Source organism: Lipotes vexillifer, unplaced genomic scaffold (genome assembly GCF_000442215.2).
Source record: "Lipotes vexillifer unplaced genomic scaffold, Lipotes_vexillifer_v1.1 scaffold717, whole genome shotgun sequence".
Taxonomy (NCBI): Eukaryota; Metazoa; Chordata; class Mammalia; order Artiodactyla; family Lipotidae; genus Lipotes; species Lipotes vexillifer.
In genome coordinates, this window is record NW_006798707.1 from 2,635,331 (window position 1) to 2,657,840 (window position 22,510).

A 22,510-nucleotide genomic window follows, 5' to 3' on the forward strand; every position below is an offset into this window, starting at 1 on the left:
TTGTACTTAGAATACTTTTCAAAAAGAAAATTCCAGACCCAGATGGTTTCACTGGTGGCCTAAACATTTAAAGAAGAAATTTTGCCAGTTGTATAAAGTCTCATACAGAAAATAAAAAAAGAGGTAACACTTCCCAACTTGATTTCTTAAGCTAGCACAACCTTAATACCAAAATCTGATAAATAACAAGGAAAGGAAATTACTGGCCATTATCTCTCAGGAATATAGCCACAAAAATCCTGAGCAAAATATTAGCAAATTGAATCTTGCAATATACAAGAAAGATAATGTCATAATTTGGTGGGGCTTATTCTAGGAATCGAAGTTCAGCACAATCAGTATAAGTCATATTAACAGAATAAAGGGGATGAAATTATGATTATCTCAATAAATGAGATAGTGTATTTGACAAAGTTTAAAGACTCTTCATGATAAAAGGTCTTAGCAAACTAGTCGAGTATGTACAGAATTACAGCTATCATACTTAATGGTGAAATAATTGAATGTTTTTCCCTCCAAGTTCAGGAACCAGACAGGGAAGACCATTAGCACCACTTCTATTCAACATTGTCCTGGAGGTCCTAGTCAATTCAGTGAGGAAGGAAAATAAAAGGTGTAAAGATTGGAAGAGGTAGAACTGGCTTTTCACAGCTGACAAGATTGTATATATTTGGAAACTACAAAGGAATGTATAAACTGTTAGAATAGGAAGTAAAGTCGGTTTTCAAAAATCCATTATTTCTATATGCTAATATTAGACAATTGGAAAATGAAATAAGAAAACACATTTACAGTAGCAGCGCCCCTCACCTCCCATCAATTTAATGAAAAATTTGCAGGACTGCCACACTAAAAACTGTAAAACAGTGCTGAGACAAACATGACAACCTAAATAAAAGGAGAAATATTATGTTTGTGGATTGGAAGACTCGGTATTGTTAAGATATCAATTCTCCCTAGACTTACATATTCATTCCCAGTTAAAACAAGTTAGGGTTGAAAGGGACAAGCCAGTTTTAAAACATGTTTGAAAATGCAGAAGGACCTAGATTAGTCCAGGAAATCTTAACAAAATGCGAATGATTATATTACCTGATACCAACTTTATTAAAAACTATAATAATTAAGATAGCATAGTAGTGGGACTTCCCTGGTGGTCAGTGGCTAAGACTCCGCACTCCCAAAGCAGGGGGCCTGGGTTCGATCCCTAGTCAGGAAACTAGATCCCACATGCCACAACTAAAAAAAAAAAAGCATAGTACTGATGTAAAAATAAACAGGTTAATGGTCTATGTAGAGTGTTTAGAAACACACCCATTCATGTATGGTCACCTAATTTTTCTACCAAGTTAGCCCTGCAATTCAGTGGAGAAAGGATGATCTTTACAATAAATGGTGCTAAATCATTTGGATATCTTTATGGATAAAAGTGAACTCATACAACTTAACATGGAAAAAAAAACAATTAAAAAATGAGCAGAGGACCTGAATAGACATTTTTCCAAAGACGATATACAGATGGCCAACGGGCACGTGAAAAGATGCTCAACAGGCGGCCTTGATCTATTCCTTTTTATCAGTTGACTGATAAACTGAGACCCAACGCAGCCAAATTAATTAATTAATTAAAAAAAATTTCATACCAAGATGAAAAATTGTTCCTATTGCAGAGCATTGAATCTAAGCTAGTATTCTAGATACTTAGTGGAAGATACAAAGTTAGATGTCCTTTTTTCATCTTAAAAACATTCAGATGTTTATGGGAAGTAGGTAATTGATGTTTGAGAACTAGTACTAATGTAGAAGTTATGCTAAGTTCTTATAATAAAGGCAGTTCTGCTGATAATTGTTTTGAATTTCAGGGATGATCTTATTAACTGTCATATTTGCTTAAAACGCATTTCAACATTGGCTCTGATTCCTCCTTGTTACTTATATATTACTATACTTATGGAATATATACACGAATAGGCTTTTGCGGGGGGTGGGGGGGCGACTTTGTTTTTTAAGCCTCTCTCAGCCTGATAAAGGAATCAGCAATTTTTAGCAAGAAATTTATGGACTTAATTGTAAATGGGAAGTGATAGGCGTATATAGAAGTATAGTCTCTGTTTCCTTTTTAAAATGAGATAGAATGGGAGCTAGCAGTGTATCTAAAGAGAAAGAGCCAGTGGAGAAGGTAATGATGAGAGGAAATGATTGTTGAGTTCAGTAGGGCAAATAAGGAACTACCCAGGGACCATTCCTCCCCACTCCATCCCAGAAGTTACTGAGAACCATATTAATTAATGTGTTTTAGTCACTCGGGAGAACAAAGAAGACCGCATTTCCATGGCAGCAGCTTTGAGGCGCGTCAGAAACCACAACAGTGGAGATAGAGAAAAGCCAGAGGTCATAGAATAACCTTACTGTCAGCCGTAGGACACAACAGGATATCTGGTAGTTTGCTGCCTACGTGACTCTTCTGATCTTCAAAATATGGGCATGACTCCTTTTTAAGAATTATTATTTTATGGATAAATTTTAGAAAACTGACCATTTTATTTATTGTTTACCAGTACGAGGATGTCGTCCAGGAAAGATTGTGCAGATGACTGAAGCAGAAGTTCGGGGCTTATGTATCAAGTCTCGGGAGATCTTTCTCAGCCAGCCTATTCTTTTGGAATTGGAAGCGCCACTGAAAATTTGTGGTATGTAAATGGGTAAAGTAGGAAACAGTCTCTTTTGAATCCTATATTTACATTGAAGATGATTGAGGAAACACCTAAAAATTTTTGTTAAAAAAAGGATTGCTAGGTTTTATTACATTAAGTTATAGAAATTGAGACTTTTATAAAATGACAAGTTAGGGACAAGAAGAACATGTTTGCTATATATACAACAGATTAAGAGATTGCTGTTCACACTATGTAAAGCGTTCTTAGAAACAAGAAAAAGGTAATACGATAAAATTTAAGGGGTGGAGGCAGATTGTAGAAGAAATTCAAATGGCCAGTAAACATAAGATCCTCAGCCTCATCAGTAATCAGTGAAATGCAGTTTAAAAATAAATCTGGAACTTTGATCAGATTGAAAAAAAAAATGTCAAAAATTGATATCCATTGTTGTCAAGGATCTGGAGAAGGGGCATTCCAGTACACTGGTTAGAAAAAACAGGTATAGAATTTCGGAGGTCAGTGTGGCAATATCCGTGGTTTTCTAACTTAGATGTGATCATTTTAATTTATTTTGAAGATTATATAACTTTATACAATTTGTATTTGATCTTTCAAGTCTTGCAGTGGCTTTTGGCCAAAAACTAAAACTTTAACCTTAGTTAAAGTTAACCTGGGGCTTCCCTGGTTGCGCAGTGGTTGAGCGTCCGCCTGCTGATGCAGGGGACACGGGTTCGTGCCCCGGTCCAGGAGGATCCCACATGCCGCGGAGTTGCTGGGCCCGTGAGCCATGGCTGCTGAGCCTGTGCGTCCGGAGCCTGTGCTCTGCAACGGGAGAGGCCACAGCAATGAGAGACCCGCGTACCGCAAAAAAAAAAAAAGAGTGATTGCATTTTTTTTTAACATCTTTATTGGAGTATAATTGCTTTACAAGGGTGTGTTAGTTTCTGCTTTATAACAAAGTGAATCAGTTATACATATACGTATATCCCCATATCTCCTCCCTCTTGCATCTGCCTCCCACCCTCCCTATCCCACCCCTCTAGCTGGTCACAAAGCACCGAGCTGATCTCTCTGTGCTGTGCGGCTGCTTCCCACTAGCTATCTGTTTTACATTTGGTAGTAGATACAAGTCCATGCCACTCTCTCACTTTGTCCCAGTTTGATTGCATTGTTAAAACCAGAAAAACTGTTGGCACAGAAAGCATTTTTCTGTAGTTCACATAACATGGGAAGTGGTATAAATGCTGTATTACACTGACTTTTGGTTTGATAGTCCAGTTTTTCTTCTAGTAGCTGTTAGTATTTGTCACTTAGCTTTTATGAACTTAACCATCAGCTTTTGTTCAGTCAAGGATTATTTGCTATATGCAGACCTTTTCATTCCCCTGCATATTTTTTAGGGATCCACATTCACACCATGTAACCTGCAGATGCATAGTGTGCTCTTTAAATACTTTTTTTCCTCTTATGTGGCTTATTAAGTCATGTACTTGGTGTTCCTTTATACAGTGCATAGCAATTGAGAGATATTAACTAAGTAAATGTTGAATAAATTAATTAGCTTAGAGTATCACCTGTAAGTAAGAGGTGGTAGTTGAAATTTTGTGGAAATGAAGCAAATTATGTCATCTTAAAATTAAAGTGAGTCATATTCTCAACAAGGTACTCAAATGCTTTAATACAGGAATAATTTGAAGGTAGTAGAAGTTATTTATACTAAATATTTCTAAGTTTTTGCTGTTTGCTCACTACTAGGTATAAAAAAGTGGACCTAAGTTAAACTATCAGATAGTGTAACTGTATTAGCATAACAAATTACCCCGAAACTTTGTGGCTTAACAACATTAATTTATCATCTCATAGTTTCTGTGGGTTAAGAATTCAGGCACAGCTTAGCTGGGTCCTTTGGGTCTGAGTCTCTCACAGCCTGTTAAGGTGTCATCTGGGCCTGCAGTCATCTCAGGGCTCAATTGTGAAAGGATTCAATTCCTTATGGGCCAATGGACTGAGGACCTCAGTTCCTAATGAGTTGTTGACCAAAGGCCTCCTTTAGTTCTTTACCAGATGTGCTTCTCCATTAGGTTGCTTCATCATCCAGCGTGAGAGAAGGCAAGAGAGAGTGCAAGCAAGATGGGAAGTTACAGTTTTTTGTAACTTTATCTCAGAAGTGAAAGCCCATCTCACTTTTGCTGTATCCTCTTTGTTAGAAGTAAGTCACTAGCTACGGCCCACATTCAAGAGAAGAGGATTACATAAGGGTACAAACATTGAGAATCATTTCATAGAAGCTGTGTACCACAGTAACCATAAATTTTCTAAAACTGTTTTTTTCTATTTTTAGGAGATATTCATGGACAGTATACAGATTTACTGCGATTATTTGAATATGGAGGTTTCCCCCCAGAAGCCAACTATCTTTTCTTAGGAGATTATGTGGACAGAGGAAAGCAGTCTCTGGAAACCATTTGTTTGCTGTTGGCCTATAAAATCAAATATCCCGAGAACTTCTTTCTCTTAAGAGGAAACCATGAATGTGCTAGCATCAATCGCATTTATGGATTCTATGATGAATGTAAGTAAAAATAAAAGCTTATTTCTTATTAAAGGAAAAATTCCCTAATAGTTTTCCATTTCAAAAGAGTTCCTTCAATTCAGAGTTTTTAAAAATGTGGTCTATCAAACAGAAGCCCAAGAAGAGAGCCTTACATAAAAGAGGAACCTAAAACTGGGAAACATGTTATTAATTAAATTGGTTCCTGGGGATCTCCTTGGTCATGTTGTTTCAGGTTAATTGCAGCTTACTCAGCTGAAAGGCCCTCTTATAATTAGTTTATATAGTAAAAATATCCAAGTGGAACAGAGGTCACTCTAGACAGTAGCCTGTGGTTTTCTAGTCTCCATTAAGGTTTTAACTCTCAACTTTCTTGTGATATGACAGAAACTCTTATTGACCCTGTGTCACAAAGAATATTGAGAAGTTCTATAAAATTGTTTAAAAGTTGAAGTTTATTAGAATTTTAATCTGTGCCTATAAAACTAGAGAGATAAGGATATTGAATACTCTGGATGTCCTTATTTTGTTGTACTCTTTTTCATCAGTAAGAAATCACTGATTCACTCTTGTGTGGTAGTGTTTCCAAGTGTTAATTACTGAATTACCCTACTACATTTGACTTCGGTGTTTTGCTTTTGATAGAGTATGAGAGTGAATGAACATGTTTGGCTAATTAAATTTAGAACCAATTAACAATGATTTTCAAATTGAATTTAGTTTTTTAATGCTGAATTCTCCATTAGAATCGCTTTTTGCTTTTTTCCATCCTTAATTATGGTAGAGTCCTTTTAGAACCCCTATCTTCTTGATTCATGTAATCGTTTATTTGACAGATGTTTGAGGATGTATTATATGCCAGGTACTATTCTAAATCCTGGGAATGCAGCAGTGCTCAAGAGAGATGATCTCTATTCTTATGGAGTTTACATTCTAGTGGGAGTGATTTTGTATTTGATTTTACATATTGCATTTTTATTTCTAACGTGTACTATTACGGTTTCAGTTTTTTAAATGAGACCAGTAGACAGGAAGTGGATTGTAGTACATCAAGCTGCAACCACTTTTCTAAAGCTACATTAGAAATAGAGGTATATTATTAAAGGATAAAATATGGACTTGAATATCCTCAAGGATAGAAGTGACATCAAATGAAATGTATGTTGAGAGCAGCTTGTAAACACTTTGAGTTATACTTGTTCATTGAGGGGCAGGTTATGGCATAAAAGCATAGGAAATTAGTGCTTTGTGTCTTTTTATCCCTCCCTTGGGTTAGTTGTTGCAACTTACTTCCAAATTCAGAAAAATCAAGTAACTCCAAAAAGGTGAACGTGCACTTGAGATTGTGCTTGTTGTAGCTCTTTATGCTAGACTCCAGGAAAATTATAGCCTTTGTGTCTCTACTTATACTTACTATGGTGCCAAGTAAAAATTTACTCAGAAGTGAATGCCACTTAAGCACCTGGAAATTCTCCTTTCTTGGTAGTAAGTTTATGCCGTTACCAGTGCATTAGAGTTAAAGCGGACAGTCTCCAGGGGCACCCTTTTCATTTCTGCTTACTTACTTGGCTAGGTATTTAACATCTTGAACGGAAAAAGTAAACTAATAGTCTATTAGATTGTTTCAAAGTTGCTATATTATAGTGACCTTAAAAGGCAAAAGTGTTTGATTTGTTTCATAAAACACCTGGCACTATATTTGTAGTCTTTGTAATTTTACTGAAGGTGTTGAATGTTTATTATACTTAGTACCTTTTTAAAAGTATACAAGTCACACTCATTATAGAAGAAACAAGTGCTAAATAAACATAAAATTGGAATCATTCATAAGTCTGTTGCTGTTAGATAACTAATGAGAACAGTTTTAGATTTATTCTGTTGCTTGTCCTTTTTATAGGCAAACGAAGGTTTAATATTAAATTGTGGAAGACCTTCACTGATTGTTTCAACTGTCTGCCTATAGCTGCCATTGTGGATGAGAAGATCTTCTGTTGTCATGGAGGTAGACTAATAAATTCACCTTATGGGTTTTTCTTCTTTTTCTTCCATTATTTAGAAAAGACCTATAATAATTGAGATGCTGTGGAAAAACAAAGCAGTGCTTATTTGAAAACTCAAGTGATTAAAACTGTTTTAAACATGGCTAAAATGTCTTTTAATAACTAGAAATTTGTGGTTAATAATGAAAATGCAAATTTAGTACTTGTCTTTAAAGAATTTCACATATGAGGATAAACCAGAGTTTTGCTTGAAAAAATGTCTTTCCTTTGCCTCAGTTTTGACAGAAGGATACCTCTACACTCAGTAAAAATGAGAGGATCATGACCATTTTCCCATCTATATTAAATACTTTTCATCAGAATCCAAATATTATATTAAATATATTTATGTTATATAAATAAATATTTATATTATATAAATATAACAAATATATAATAATAAACTCTGTTTAATGTTCTCACATGCCAAGAGTTCTAGGTTTTATGTAATATGTCTGCTTTAGTCCTAAAAATAATTTTTTAGTAGAATGATAAATTATTCTGTATGACGTGTTAAATAACCTTGAATATATTAAAGTTCATTTGAAAAACTAACATGCGTCTAGCACTTGGCTAGATGCCGTGCAAATATATAGTGTATGATCTGGCTATCTTGAGGCATTTAAAACCTATTGATAAAACATTTTCAAAGCAGATAATTGAGTAATGAAAGGAATTTAATTATGTGTATTTGTTGAGACAGTAATTATAATGAAAAGTCAGGAAAGGTAGAGAATTGTTGGGCAAACATTTATGGAGGCATGGGTTTTGGAGGTGAAAAGGACTTGAAACAGTCTTTCTAGTTGAAGGAATGTGTGAGGACTGGCCTAACTAGAATGTCAGATATATATGGGGAATGATGGGATCAGATTATGGAGGTTTGAACACTGAGCAAAGGAGTTTTTTGAATGGTTTAATAGCCATATTGGGTTTTTGTACAGGGAGATAGTTTAATGAAAATACTATAAGAAAATTAGTTTTTCATCAGTGTGCAGGAAGAATTTAGGTAGAAAAATGCTAAAAGATAGATAGATGCACTTATCTAGGCTTGAGGTAATAATTGTTTATTCTCTGATAGGACATAATTTACTATGTTAATTGAAACATTTTACAGTAGATACTAAACATGGAAGAAATTGTAGCTCTTGCACATTAGTATAGTTAAGAATAGAAATGTAGCAATATGAATATTGAATATGAGGTGATAACTTGAATTGTCTACCAAAGAGAAATACTAGGTTACTTAAAAGATTTCTGAGTATTTTCATATGCTTTTTCTTGTTTATCTTTCTGATCAACAATTATGCTTTTATGTAAGAAATTGAGCATGTTGGAGTGGGATGTAGGAAGGTCTTAATGGGACATGGTGAGCACTTTAAGTAAACATGTTTAAGTGGTAAGAAGTGGCAAAACTTCTTAGTAAGAAGGATTGGAATTGAGTGAGTTCCTGTGAAGAGCAGGGAATGATTGGAAAGAAAGAAGAGTGGTAGGATTTTTTTTTCCCTTGAAAAATCTTTTGAAATGAAAAGTTTTATTCCCCTGGTAGCGAAAAATGGAGAAGACCTAATGGTAATGTTCTGTTGTATCAAAGTGGGATTCTATATAATAACCCAGTATATTAAAGATAACATTGAAAGGAACACTTGAAGTATCTTTAATTTCACATAGTAAATCTACTTAGATTAAATGCTTTTTATTTGAGTGAAAATTTTTCCGATGTCAGTACTATGAGTCATCTTTTCATTTATAGGACTGTCACCAGACTTGCAATCCATGGAGCAGATTCGGAGAATTATGAGACCCACTGATGTCCCTGATACAGGTTAAGTATATAGAGAAGTTTAATCAACATTTAATGTAAAATGTTGGAATATTTGAACTTAATTATATTTAATGGAAGTAGGATTGTATTGTGTAATAAATAATAGAGCTTTTTTTATAGTCAATAAACTAACTACAGATTACTTGGAATAATACAAAATATTTCACTTTCCACTAATACTCCAAAGTACAGAAGTTTTAAATTTTATATATAACCATAATATGGTTCTGTCAAACTTACTTTTCACAAAAGTTCTGCTACTGACTCCCGTTACCTTCCAGTCTTTCTAAATTCCTTTATTCATATCAACATTGGTTATGTTCTTCGAACAGTTGTTAAAAATTAGTCGAAAGTTTTTTAATTAAAATAGTCTTTCTTAGCCAAGGTTACAATTACCTTCTTTTACTTTATCTAGTAGTTTTCTGTATCATCTGTATTTCAAAGTTTTAGAGCTCTTAAGGCTCTTGAGACAGAAGGCTCTAGAGATGTGTGGTTAATGTTATGAAAATTGTGAACATTTATGTGAAAAAAAATATGAAAATTGACTAGGCAGACATTGAGAATAACTTTCAGATTTTCAGTAAAGCAAATAAAACAGAAGCAAATCAATTCCAACTGAGGATAAATTGCTGTGTTGATTAACAAATAAGCCTAATGTAATTTTATAAATAAATGTTAGGTACAGTTGCCACTTACCTTGACTTTTCTGTTGGCTTTTAAATGATAATTATTCATATTTGAGTACTGGTATATGTACTAATTATGGTGTTCATATCATAAAATACCATGAAGACCTGTGAATTGAATGCAGTTAGTGTGTTGTTTCCTCAGTTCAACTTTTGCTTAAAACATCAGTACCTTTCTGTGTGACATTTTCTGACAACCAGTGTGTGCGGTTTTTCCATACCACAGCCAATTCTCCAATACCATGTGGGTATCTGGCAGTTCATTTCAATTGTGACACTAACCCCTGAAGTTAGCCCAGACCCCACAGGTTAAGGGCTCCATTCCACAATTCTGCTCCCACTTTAGATGCCAGCCTCAAGTGAGGTCTCCAGGAGAACCACACTTCTGCCTGGCAGACTACAAAGTCAGAGGTTTCCACAACCACTTCTTCAGATGCTTTACTTAGACATGTACCAGTTTATTATAAAGGATACAAATTCAGGAACAGCCACATGGAAGAGATACACAGGGCGGAGGTATGGGGAGAGCCCTGTGTTGGTAGGTGAACAGCTTCCACACCCTTTGGCATCAGCGTGTTCACCAACCTGGAAGCTACCCAAATCTAGTTGTTCAAGGGTTTTTATAGAACTTCGTTTCTAGCCCTCCACTCTCACCCCTCCCCAGAGGTGGCGGGTACGGAGTGGGAGGGCTGAAAGTTCTAAGTCTCTAACCATGTGTTTGGTCTTTGTGCTGACTGGGTCCCATGGTGAAGTTTCTGGGTCCCCCCCAACCCACCTAGGTCCCCTCATTAGCATAAACTCAGGTGTGATGGAAAGGAGGCTCCTTATGAACAACAAGACACTTCTATCAGGAAATTCCAAGGGTTTTAGCTTTGTGCCAGGAATGGGAACAAAGACCAAAAGTATTTTTATTATGTCACACTGTCATACTGTTAAAAGCATTAACAAGCAGAATTGCCCTTTCGCTCAGTTGCTACCAGGCTTTAAAAAAACAAAACAAAAACTTACATTATTGGATTAATTGTCCCGTTATCTGTGTAGTCAGACCCACCGTATACCTATTGTATTCATCAGTTCTCAACAAACTTTAATATCTAAAATGAGGATTGCCTAGAGTGCCATAGGGTCTAGAAATCCTATTATACATTAGGAACATTATATATATATGGGGGGGGAGTTCTTTTAGCTTACTGATAAGAGAATTATTTATTGGTAATTTTGTAAAGGAGAATTGATTATTCATAAAATAGGGTTGGGCTGGATGGTACTAACTTCATTTCCCACTCTTAAGATCCAAAGACTATAGAAAAGTAAGCATTAAAAACTATTTGTGAACCAGTGCCTGAGTAAACCATGGCTAAACCTCTAAATTGGATTGTTAATAACATGCATCTGGTTGCTTGTTTTCAAATGTGATTGTACTGTTTTACTCTGTACTAAAGTATACTGAAAGTGTAATGATACCACTCAGAATGCTACTCATGACTATAAAGCACCGTTATAAACAGTTGTATAGTTCCTCTATTATCAGTAAGCCACCAACATATTGCATATTGCAGTAAGTTGTCTCATAACTTTCTTGAGTGACACGATGTTTTTGTATTGATTATAAAAAGAAAACATGCATTTTTCCAGATTTTGATTGTAATTATAGAATATATTTGACCAAACCTAATAGAAACTAGTATTTAAATAACAGGGTATTTATTTAAAATAAGGTACAATATAAATATCAAGTGATACCATCTTCAGAGTTTCTGTTGTTGGTATAGTTCAGACATAAATCAGTTTCAAGGATGGCATGTTAGGTTTCTCTTTTTATCATATTTTAATGGGAAGTTTCTGAGATGCTAAAAACAGTCATTTTGAGCTTTCATGTTCTCTGTAATCTTTAGAAATTTAATTTATAAATTATGTGTTTTGAGACAATAGCCTAATGATTATATTGCTTATTCATTAGGGATTGGATTATAAACATTGAACCTTGACTCTGAGATTCTTGTCTCAATCCATTAAGATTAAGGAACGCCACATTGTTGTTGCTACAATTATTTGATGTTGTATGCATCTAAGCTGTTGCATTTTCCAGATAATTCCAAAAGCAACTACATTCTAGTTTTATTGTCACATTAAAATTATAGAATAATATCTTGACCTCACTGCTGCTTCTGTGGAAACAGACTGGAAAGTATGAACATTATAGAGCAGTGTGTGTGTGTATTTAAAGAATCAGCTTCTGATTCTTTAGAGACCAGAAAGAGCTTTTAAACTGAGACCATCTCAATGGATTTTGTATGCTGGTGGACTTCTTAAAACATCATGACAGGAGTTTAGGAAATAATGATAGAAATTAAGTGTGCATTGCCATGATTTCTACAGGGGTTTTAGATACTTCCCCTATCAAGATAAGCTGTACTGTGACTCAAAATGAAGATCTCCTTTCGTGATAAGCTATATTATGAGGTATATGGATTATCAAAAAAAACTTTAAAGCTGACTCATTTTAAAACAGTCTTCTCTTAATACCATAGTTCTTAGAAAACTAAATATCACCATCTCAACATCCACCCTTTCTTAATCTCACTACAGCTTGACTTTACCCTCTCTTCCCCTCAACCATCAAGATATTGCTTTCATTATGGTCTGATAATCTAATTGTAAATAGCATAGGTTTTTGTCCTAATCCACTTGTTCATTGTACTTGAAACTTAACCATTTCCTACTTCTAGATAATTCTTACCCTTTCAGGAGATCCTACTATTCTAATCTCTTCCTTTTGTTTTGACTATTCCTTCCCAATACTTTTTGCTCATTCCTTCTCTGCCTGCTTATTAAATGTTTGATTCCTGTTCATTTACTGGTCTTACTTTACATTCCCAAGATGGTCTCAGTCCCTTCTAAGATTTACACTACTATTAGTAAGATGAAGATACTTAGATAAATATTTTTAGCTCTGACCTCTTTTTTTAAGCCCAAAACATTCTAAAGTCAAGGATCCTATCTGATTTTGCTCCTCCATATACTTTATTTAAATCCTCCAGGCCTTTGTAGAAAATGTTTTCTTCCCTCAAATTGATCTATAGATCAAATTAGTTCCAATGAAATCTCGATTAGGTCTACAGAATTTGACAGACTGATTCAGAGGTTTATATGTGGAAGAACAAAGGATTAAAAGTAACCAAGACAATCCTGAAGAAAAATAATTAAGCGGGGGCGGTGGGGGGGGGTAGGCCTACCAAATAGGAAGATTTATTTAAAAGCTCTAGTGTGTTATTGGCTCAGTGTTAAATAAAGTAGATTAATGGAATAGACTACAGCACCAGAAACAGGATAGTTAGCTCTGTAAGGAAAGGATGAACTATTCAGGAAATGCTACTGGGTCAATTGGTTATCCACACGGAGAAACTAGACAAAAGACGAACAACCTTTTCCAATATATGCTTTAGAGTGAGCCATGCACACAAGTCTTATCTGTGGAAAGGGTTGGCGAGTACTGCTTTAAGTCGGGCACAATTGTATTTGCATGGTTACTTTAACAAAAAATGGCTAAGTTTGATAGGCTGGGATACTAGGGGGCAAGTGATTATTACTATTATTAAAGGGTAAGATGACAGGAGAACAAATGTGATGTAGATATACTTTATTTTATAAATTTTGTTTTGTTTTTTCATTGCTGTGTTTTTATTCTTTAAAGGGTTGCTCTGTGATTTGCTGTGGTCTGACCCAGATAAGGATGTGCAAGGTTGGGGAGAAAATGATCGTGGTGTTTCCTTCACTTTTGGAGCTGATGTAGTCAGTAAATTTCTGAATCGTCATGATTTAGACTTGATTTGTCGAGCTCATCAGGTATGAAATAACAAGACTAGGATGTTTTGATGTTTATTAACTTCACCCAGGTGTACTCCTTTTATTTTTGAGGAAATTGAGATCCAAGAAAGCTAATTATACAAGGAAAGCAGTAGAAGAGGTAAAGCCTTGATCTCACAGTTAAAAATCTAATGATTAGTTAACCCTTTCTCACCCTCTAAGGGGAAAGGTTTCAAAGGAATATATTTTTGTAGTGTACTGCAATACTAACAAATTTTTCAGTTCTTGTCTGAAGCTTTCTAGAAATATTTGACCCCATTTTAATATGATAGTTACATATTATAGATAAAAATCAAATGAACTGTGTGGATTTTGATAAGAACAAACCACAGTGTAAAAAGACAATTGGGGAATTCGATTATAGGCTAGGTATTAGATATCAAGGAGTTGTTGTTAATTGTTTTAGCTCTGTGATGATACGTATTGCTATGTAAGAAGTATGTCCATATTTTTCGAAATGCCTCCTTAAGTATATAGGGTAAGATGATGTATCTAGGGTTTGTTTTAAAATAGCAAAAGCAAGATGCAGACACACAGAATGGACTTGAGGACATGGGGAGAGGGAAGGGTAAGCTGGGAAGCAGTGAGAGAGTGGCATGGACATATATACACTACCAAATGTAAAATAGGTAGCTAGTGGGAAGCAGCCACATAGCACAGGGAGATCAGCTCAGTTCTTTGTGTCCACGTAGAGGGGTGGGATAAGGAGGGTGGGAGGAGATATGGGGATATATGTATATGTATAGCTGATTCACTTTGTTTTAAAGCAGAAGTTAACACACCATTATGAAGCAGTTATACTCCAGTAAAGATGTTAAAAAAATAAAATACATCAGCAGAGAAAAGCGGGGGTGGATAAATGAAATAAATGTAGCAAAGTCTTGGTAATTATTGTATCAGGTTGGTGAGTAAATGGGAGTTTATTGAACTCTCCCTAGTTTTGTGTATATTTGAATTTTCATTGAAAAAAATACATGTACAATTTAGGCGTATTTGGGGGTTTTTTGTCCTTCACTGATAGATTATATACTCCGTGGGCCTCTCACTGTTGTGGCGTCTCCTGTTGCGGAGCACAGGCTCTGGATGCGCAGGCTCAGCGGCCATGGCTTACGGGCCCAGCCGCTCCACGGCATGTGGGATCTTCCCGGACCGGGGCACGAACCCGTGTCCCCTGCATTGGCAGGCGGACTCTCAACCACTGCGCCACCAGGGAAGCCCGGATTTTATACTCTTTAAGGAGAGAATTGTGACTTGTTGGCCTTTGAATATCCATTGCCTTGTGAATTTACTGACATTTTGTAACATGTAGTTAGTGTTTGTTAACTAAAGGTTATTTTAACAATATATCAAGTCCTCATGCTCTCTAGAACATAACTAATTTAAAGTACATTGAAAAGCATTTTTAAAATCTTTTTTTGCTACTTTTTTAGGTATTTGAAATTTGTAAATATAATATTTAAAGATTCCTTGTTATTTCTTTGTTAAGGCAAAATTTGTTAATTATATGCTATTCTGCAGTACTGCCCTTTTTTCTGTGGTCTTGCCCCGCATCACCCTTGACTACTTCTACCTTCTTTATGTGATCCTATGTGATAACAAAGATGACAGGCTTCTCATTTTCTGCACATGTTGTATATATCAAATGCCTTTTTTCTATTAAAACTTCGTAGTTCAATTAAGTGAAATTATGTCCCCAAATCCTTTGCTTTCGGCATATTTGTTTTTTAATCAGTGAACATTGTATTTATAGTTTAGGTAATTAAGTTCCACAAGATAACAGGGCAGAGTTGCTGAGTTTCCTAATAAGATATCCACTGATAATCAGTTTTTTCAGCTATAGGTCTCTATTCGTCTTTTCAGAAATAGTGATGATTTTTAAAAGTCAGTTACTGAACTACCTTAGTTTGCATGATCTTTTTCTAGACACCTCCAAAATCCTGTTCTGCTTATTTTCAAACTTACTATCTCTAAAATTAAGAGATTTATGATGGGAAACAACACAAACTACAGATATTTCCTTTTTTAAAACCCTGTTCTTTTAGTAAATACGTGAATAAATAAACAAGTGAACGAGCAAACTAAGAACTAAAAGGACATACTGAGTGCCAAGCAGTATGCTGAGCTGGAGTAGCTAAGGTGGACAGAGTCTTAACAGAAAAGGTTAATATCTAAATTTTACCATGAGGTAATAACAACCGGCACATGTACCTGATACTAAAGTAGGAATTACATAAAAATGTAAATAATTGTGGAAGTGCTTTCTCCAAGCACTTTGATTAATTTTGCTTAATCAAAGAATACCTAGAAGACTTTAGAAAGTATTCTTGCCTACTACAAATAAATAGAAAATATTTACATGTCATTGCATACCTCTCAAATCTGTAGACTGGGAAACATAAATTGTTTAGTTCACTCAGGAATTGACAACGGATTCTAGAAGTCATGTTAAATCATTAAGGAAAAGTTACACACAAAGAAGTGTAATCTATAGGCAGCTAATTTTTTGTAGCGTGATCTGTGTACAGTAAGCTCAACTTAGTAAAGTTTTCAGTGTGTGGCTATGTAATACTAATAGGAAGTTAGAAAGTGGAACAAAAATCAAGCTTCCAAAGCAAAACACCATTTTGTTTTTTTTTCAGGTCTTTGTCACATTAATCTAATTAGTATTAATGGTTGAGAATTTCAAAGAACACATAAATAAGTGTGTTTTTTCTTTTGACTTTTCCTTTGCCAGGTGGTGGAAGATGGATATGAATTCTTTGCTAAGCGACAATTGGTAACCCTATTTTCAGCCCCAAATTACTGTGGCGAGTTTGATAACGCTGGTGGAATGATGAGTGTGGATGAAACTTTGATGTGTTCATTTCAGGTATGATATAATATATAAACTTTGAACAACTGGAAATCTCTTTTTTTGTTTGTTTTGTTTTTTGCGGTACGTGGGCCTCTCACTGTTGTGCCCTCTCCTGTTGCGGAGCACAGGCTCCGGACGCACAGGCTCAGCGGCCGTGGCTCACAGGCCCAGCCACTCCGCGGCATGTGGGACCTTCCCGGACCGGGGCACGAACCTGTGTCCCCTGCATCGGCAGGCGGACTCAACCACTGCGCCACCAGGGAAGCCCCTCTTTTTTTTTAAATTGAAGTATAGTTGATTTACAATGTTGTGTTAGTTTCTGGTGTAAAGCAGTGATTAAGTTATACATATATATGTATTCTTTTTCATATTCTTTTCCATTGTGGTTTATTACAGGATATTGAGTATAGTTCCCTGTGTTATACAGTAGAACCTTGTTGTTTATCTAATTTATATATAGTAGTTTGAATCCGCTAATGCCAAACTCCTAATTTATCTCTCCCCCACCCCTTTTCCCCTTTGGTAACCAAAAGGTTTTAACAACCAGAAATCTAATTAAAACTATTGTCAGAAGAATTTTCTTTCAGATTGTGTTCTTTCCTTCAGTTAGTATAGAAAATCAGTTTTGTTCAGAAGTAAAATCACTCATAGACTCCTTTAGAGATTTCTATTTTCATTCACAAACGTTCCAGTCTTTTTGGTATATATCCCATAATTAGAGTTTTAGGAAACCTGAGTCGTGTCAGTCATTCTTGATGCAGATGTTTAAATTGTTAAATTCCTGTATGAATCCTTAGATAGTGGCTTACCTACTAAAAGAATGTAAATTCAGTGAATAATTTAGATTTTGTTTTCTTCTGCAAGATGAATAGGTAGGACAGGCGTTGAGTGGAGAGAGTTATATTATGAACTTTGATTAAAATAATGTAGAATATTTACCTAAGAAAAACTTTCCAAATAATCTTAAAGTATCAATTTGTGAATATAGAGACATTTACATTTTAAAAAGAGACCAGGGCTTCCCTGGTGGCGCAGTGGCTGAGAGTCCGCCTGTCGATGCAGGGGACGCAGGTTCGTGCCCCGGTCCGGGAAGATCCCACATGCCGCGGGGCGGCTAGGCCCGTGAGCCATGGCCGCTGAGCCTGCGCGTCCGGAGCCTGTGCTCCGCAACGGGAGAGGCCACAACAGTGAGAGGCCCGCGTACCGCAAAAAAAAAAAAAAGAGAGAGACCAGCTTTAACTTTAGTGTGCTCCTTAAAATCATTCTTGTTCATGGACTTAAGTCACTTTAATACTTAGCTTTTTGCAAAGGTTATTTTATGTCCTTAACATCACACACTGTATTTCTCTTTTTAAATGTAGAAGGGGTTTGTTTCTATCAGTCAGTAGACTTGAATGCTAAATGTTTGATTTCTCATTTTCACTTTAAACATAGTAACCAGGCCTTATCCTTCAACAGTTGCCATAATGGAGTTGTATTAATATGTTCCGCCCCCCCCCCGACCGGGGCACTATGACACTCTGAATAAAAATGCTTATGAGTCTTTTCTACACGTTTTTTATGTAAAATCTGAAATTCTCTACCTGAAACATAGGTTAAAGCTCTGTTTACACCCAGAAGAATAAACATAATTTTTAAATGTCAGATGGTAACAAGTATTGGTGAGGATGTGGAGAAGTTGTAACCTTATGTATTGATGTATTGTAACCTTATGTATTGAAGTTGTAACCTTATGTATTGATAGTGGGAGTGGAAAATGGTGTGGCTGCTTTGCAAAACAGTTTGGCAGTTCCTCAAAAAGTTAAACATAGAATTTCTATATGACCCAGCAATTCCACTCCTAGGTATATACCTGAAAGAATTGAAAACAGGTACTCAAATACATGTATATGCATATTCATAGGAGCATTATTTATAATAGCCAAAGGCAGAAATGGCCATTAGCTAAAGAGTGAATAAACAAAATGTGGAATATCCATAAAATGGCATATTGTTTGGCAATTAAAAGTAATGAAGTACTGGGAATTTCCTGGTGGGTCCAATGGTTAGGACTCTGCACTCTCACTGCCAAGGGCCTTGGTTTGATCCCTGGTTGGGGAACTAAAATCCCATAAGCCGCGTGGCATGGCCAAAAAAAAAAAAGTAATGAAGGACTAATATATGCTACAACATCAAAATCATTATCTTAGTGAAAGAAGCCAGTCACAAAAGACCACGCATTGTGTGGTTTCATTTATTTAAAATAGCCAGAAAAGACAAATCAATAGAGAAGGTAAAGTAGTGATTGCTTGGAGCTGAAGGGAGTTTTAGGGGAGTGGAGAATGGAAATAGGGAGGGAGTGATTGCTTATAGAAACAAGGTTTCTTCCTGGGGTGACAAAAATGTTCTGATGTTAGATTATAGCAGTGGTTGTATAGCTATAAGTATATAAAAAATTGTTGACTTGTTACATTTTAATGGGTGAACTTTATGATACCTAATATATATAGCTTTTTTAAAATAAAAGACCTGTGTACACATAATAAATTAAGATCTGAAGAGTTTGTGACTAATTACCCTCTAAATAGAAGAATTATGATGAGAACCTAGGTGTTTTTATTCTTAAACTAGTATTCTTTCTTCGTCATAGAGATATACTAATTTGAAATTTTTTTTTATTGATACTTAAGTCTAAGGATTGGGTAGTTGATGGGATTTGTGTACTTGAGCTTTTGTACAGCAGAAAATAACACAACATTGTAAAGCAACTATACGCCAATAAAAAATAAACTAAATAAAATTTTAAAATTATCAGTGGAATGACCAGTAATAGCAATATTCAGACATTTACTGTACACTTTAAATGTGAGAAATGTTTGTGGAACTTTGCTGTTTTCTTGTACAGTTTTATAATTGATGTCATTTATTGAAAGGCCCACTATTGTAACAGTAATTTCCTTAAACTTATTGTACTTGAAAAAATAACATTGTTACTAAATTGTTTACTTTAAGATATTGAAACCATCTGAAAAGAAAGCTAAGTACCAATATGGTGGACTGAATTCAGGACGTCCTGTCACTCCACCTCGAACAGCTAATCCACCGAAGAAAAGGTGAAGAAAGGAACTCTGTAAAGAAACCATCAGATTTGTTAAGGACATACTTCATAATATATAAGTGTGCACTGTAAAACCATCCAGCCATTTGACACCCTTTATGATGTCACACCTTTAACTTAAGGAGACGGGTAAAGGATCTTAAATTTTTTTCTAATAGAAAGATGTGCTACACTGTATTGTAATAAGTATACTCTGTTATAATATTCAACAAAGTTAAATCCAAATTCAGAATTGCCCATTAAATTTACATCTTCACTTATCACAGTTTTTAAAGTTGAAAAGCATCCCAGTTAAACTAGATGTGATAGTTAAACCAGATGAAAGCATGATGATCCATCTGTGTAATGTGGTTTTAGTGTTGCTTGGTTGTTTAATTATTTGGGGCTTGTTTTAGTTTTGTTTTGTTTGTTTTTGCTAAAATAATGGCAAATTCTTTAAATTTTTTCCCAGACATTTAAAAAAGTGAAATGTGGGAAGAGCTTTAAAGACATTCATCGACTATTAATTTTCCATTGCTTATTTACTTATGTACCTGTTTGATCTTACTAAGAAAACTTATGCCTCATTACAATAAAAAGGAATTTTAGAGATATTTTTAAAAATATGCAATCTGTCCAATCTAGTGATTTAATCAGTTTGGGCAAACATTACAGCTGATAGTGAATATTTTGCTTTATACAGAAATTGCCACTGATTTGGATTTGTGCACTCTAATTTTAACTTATTGATGCTCTATTGTGCAGTAGCATTTTCATTTAACTTTAAGATAAGGCTCATTTAGTATACCCAACTAGTTGGTAATGTGATTATGTGGTACCTTGGCTTTAGGTTTTAATTCGCACGAAACACCTTTTTGGCATGCTTAACTTTCTGGTAACACCCTCACCTGCATTGGTTTTGTTTTTTGGTTTTTGTTGTTGTTGTTGTTGTTTGTTTTTAGATCCACAGAACATGAGAATCCTTTTTTGACAAGCCTTGGAAAGCTGACATTATCTCTTTTTTCCTCCCTCTGTACGAAGGATGTATTTAAATGAATGCTGGTCAGTGGGACATTTGTCAACTATGGGTATTGGGTGCTTGACTGTCTAATATTGCCATGTGAATGTTGTATACGATTGTAAGGCTTATGTCACTAAAGATTTTTATTCTGATTTTTCATGATCAAAGTTCATATGATATTGTATAGACATGCTTTGTAGTGAACTATAGTAGCAATAATTTCTGTACATGATCAAGGGTTTATTGCAGCATTTCTTTTCCTGTTCTCTTTTTTTTTAAGGGTAGTATTAACAAATGACAGGAATAGAAAAGTCAACATAAAGATTTTAGAAGGAGAACTTACAGGACACAGATTTGTGATGCTTTGGATGCAACACTTTTGGATGTGATTCTAAAAGCTTTTATTGAGCGTTGTCAAATTTGTAAGCTTCATAGGGATGGACATCATATTTATAAATGCCCTTCTATAAGTGCTACCATAGATGTGAAATTCTTGACCTTAATATCGTCTTTGAAATTGTTAAATTGAGAATTCTGTTAACTTACGTTTTAAGAATTGGCGTATTGTATTACTGCAAGAGATTTGATTTTCAGCACAGTGCAACGTTCTTTCAAATGCATATGTCTTTTTTTTCTAATTCCATTTTGTTTTAAAGCACAATTTAAATGTAGTTTTCTCATTTAGTAAAAGTTGTCTAATTGATATGAAGCCTGACTGGTTATTTTATTCCTTTTTTTTTTTTTCCTTTACAATGAGACATTTAAACACACATTTTATTCAAATAGATTTTAATGTTTTTGACACATACTGAATTGGTTCTTTTTTAAAATTGTCCATGTTCTGCATATGATGTATTAGGTTAGGTCACACAGGCTTTTTATCTAATGTGATTTAAATATCTTCCTAGCTGAAGAGTAAGTTGAGCAATTTTTAATAGAATTTTAGATGTATTCTTATCAGCGTAGTGTGAAGGGGGTCTAGAAAATAAGCCTTTGGCAGGAGACAGGGCAGTCTTTTATTAATCTTAGTAATAGTCAAAACACATTAATTTGGATCCTACATATTGGGTTTTTGTAGTAATTTAGCCAGGTCAGTACTGAATACGAAAAAAATAGTCACTAATTAAGCAAATTAATATTGGTCACTGAATTTGAAGAATAGAAATTTATCATGTTTTAAAATTATTCAAGTAGTCTTAAAATACTTTAACAGCTTCTATTCCTATAATGTGTTCATTAACAAATATTATTTGCTTGGTAACTCTGCTACTTGAAATAAATAAAACTTTCTTAGCAGAAAAATATCCTATAATTCTAGTGTCACTGATTTGTTGTTCTTCCCTGTTGCTAATTTATATCATTTTTCCTCTGATTTTTAATAATTTTCTATATTCAAATTTATTCTAAACGTCATGACATTCAGAGTCATTAAACACACTAGATAACTGTGATATGTGATGGATCACATGGATTATTATGGTCCATTTCTGTTCTCGAATGGAAAGAATCAACTACAAATTGCATTTGAAGCTTTACCATTCATTATTTTAATTTTGCCCGGGGACCAATTTTAATCATGATCAGCAGGACAGGTTTGTTCAAAATGTTGAGTCAAAATACCTGCAAGCAGGGCTTCCCTGGTGGCGCAGTGGTTGAAAGTCCGCCTGCCGATGCAGGGGACACGGGTTCGTGCCCCGGTCCGGGAAGATCCCACATGCCGCGGAGCGGCTGGGCCCGTGAGCCATGGCCGCTGAGCCTGCGCGTCCAGAGCCTGTGCTCCTCAACGGGAGAGGCCACAACAGTGAGAGGCCCGCGTACCACAAAAAAAAAAAAAAAAAATACCTGCAAGCAGAATTTTAAAGTTTAAAATGTGGCTAGTTGGAAGTGTAAGAGGTTATAATAGGCCTTTAAAAAAAAAATTTTGTCTAAGGGAAAAC

At 35.1% G+C, this 22,510-nt stretch overlaps 1 protein-coding gene across 3 annotated transcripts in view; it reads left to right on the forward strand.

Annotated features, from left to right (window-relative positions):
- PPP1CB (protein phosphatase 1 catalytic subunit beta) overlaps window positions 1-21,282 on the forward strand; it is a 37,147-nt gene extending 15,865 nt beyond the window's left edge. Inside the window, exons 2-8 of one of the 3 annotated variants that reach the window (XM_007470870.1) lie at window positions 2,559-2,690; window positions 4,999-5,229; window positions 7,106-7,210; window positions 8,998-9,069; window positions 13,450-13,601; window positions 16,357-16,491; window positions 19,468-20,082. In XM_007470870.1, coding sequence (XP_007470932.1) covers window positions 2,591-2,690; window positions 4,999-5,229; window positions 7,106-7,210; window positions 8,998-9,069; window positions 13,450-13,601; window positions 16,357-16,491; window positions 19,468-19,572 — 900 coding nt within the window. In that variant the 5' untranslated portion in view covers window positions 2,559-2,590 and the 3' untranslated portion in view covers window positions 19,573-20,082. Of the gene's footprint in view, window positions 1-2,558; window positions 2,691-4,998; window positions 5,230-7,105; window positions 7,211-8,997; window positions 9,070-13,449; window positions 13,602-16,356; window positions 16,492-19,467 lie in introns of all 3 variants that reach the window. The other 2 variants (XM_007470869.1, XM_007470868.1) reach the window with 2 other exon arrangements.
- The last annotated feature ends 1,228 nt before the right edge of the window (window positions 21,283-22,510 follow it).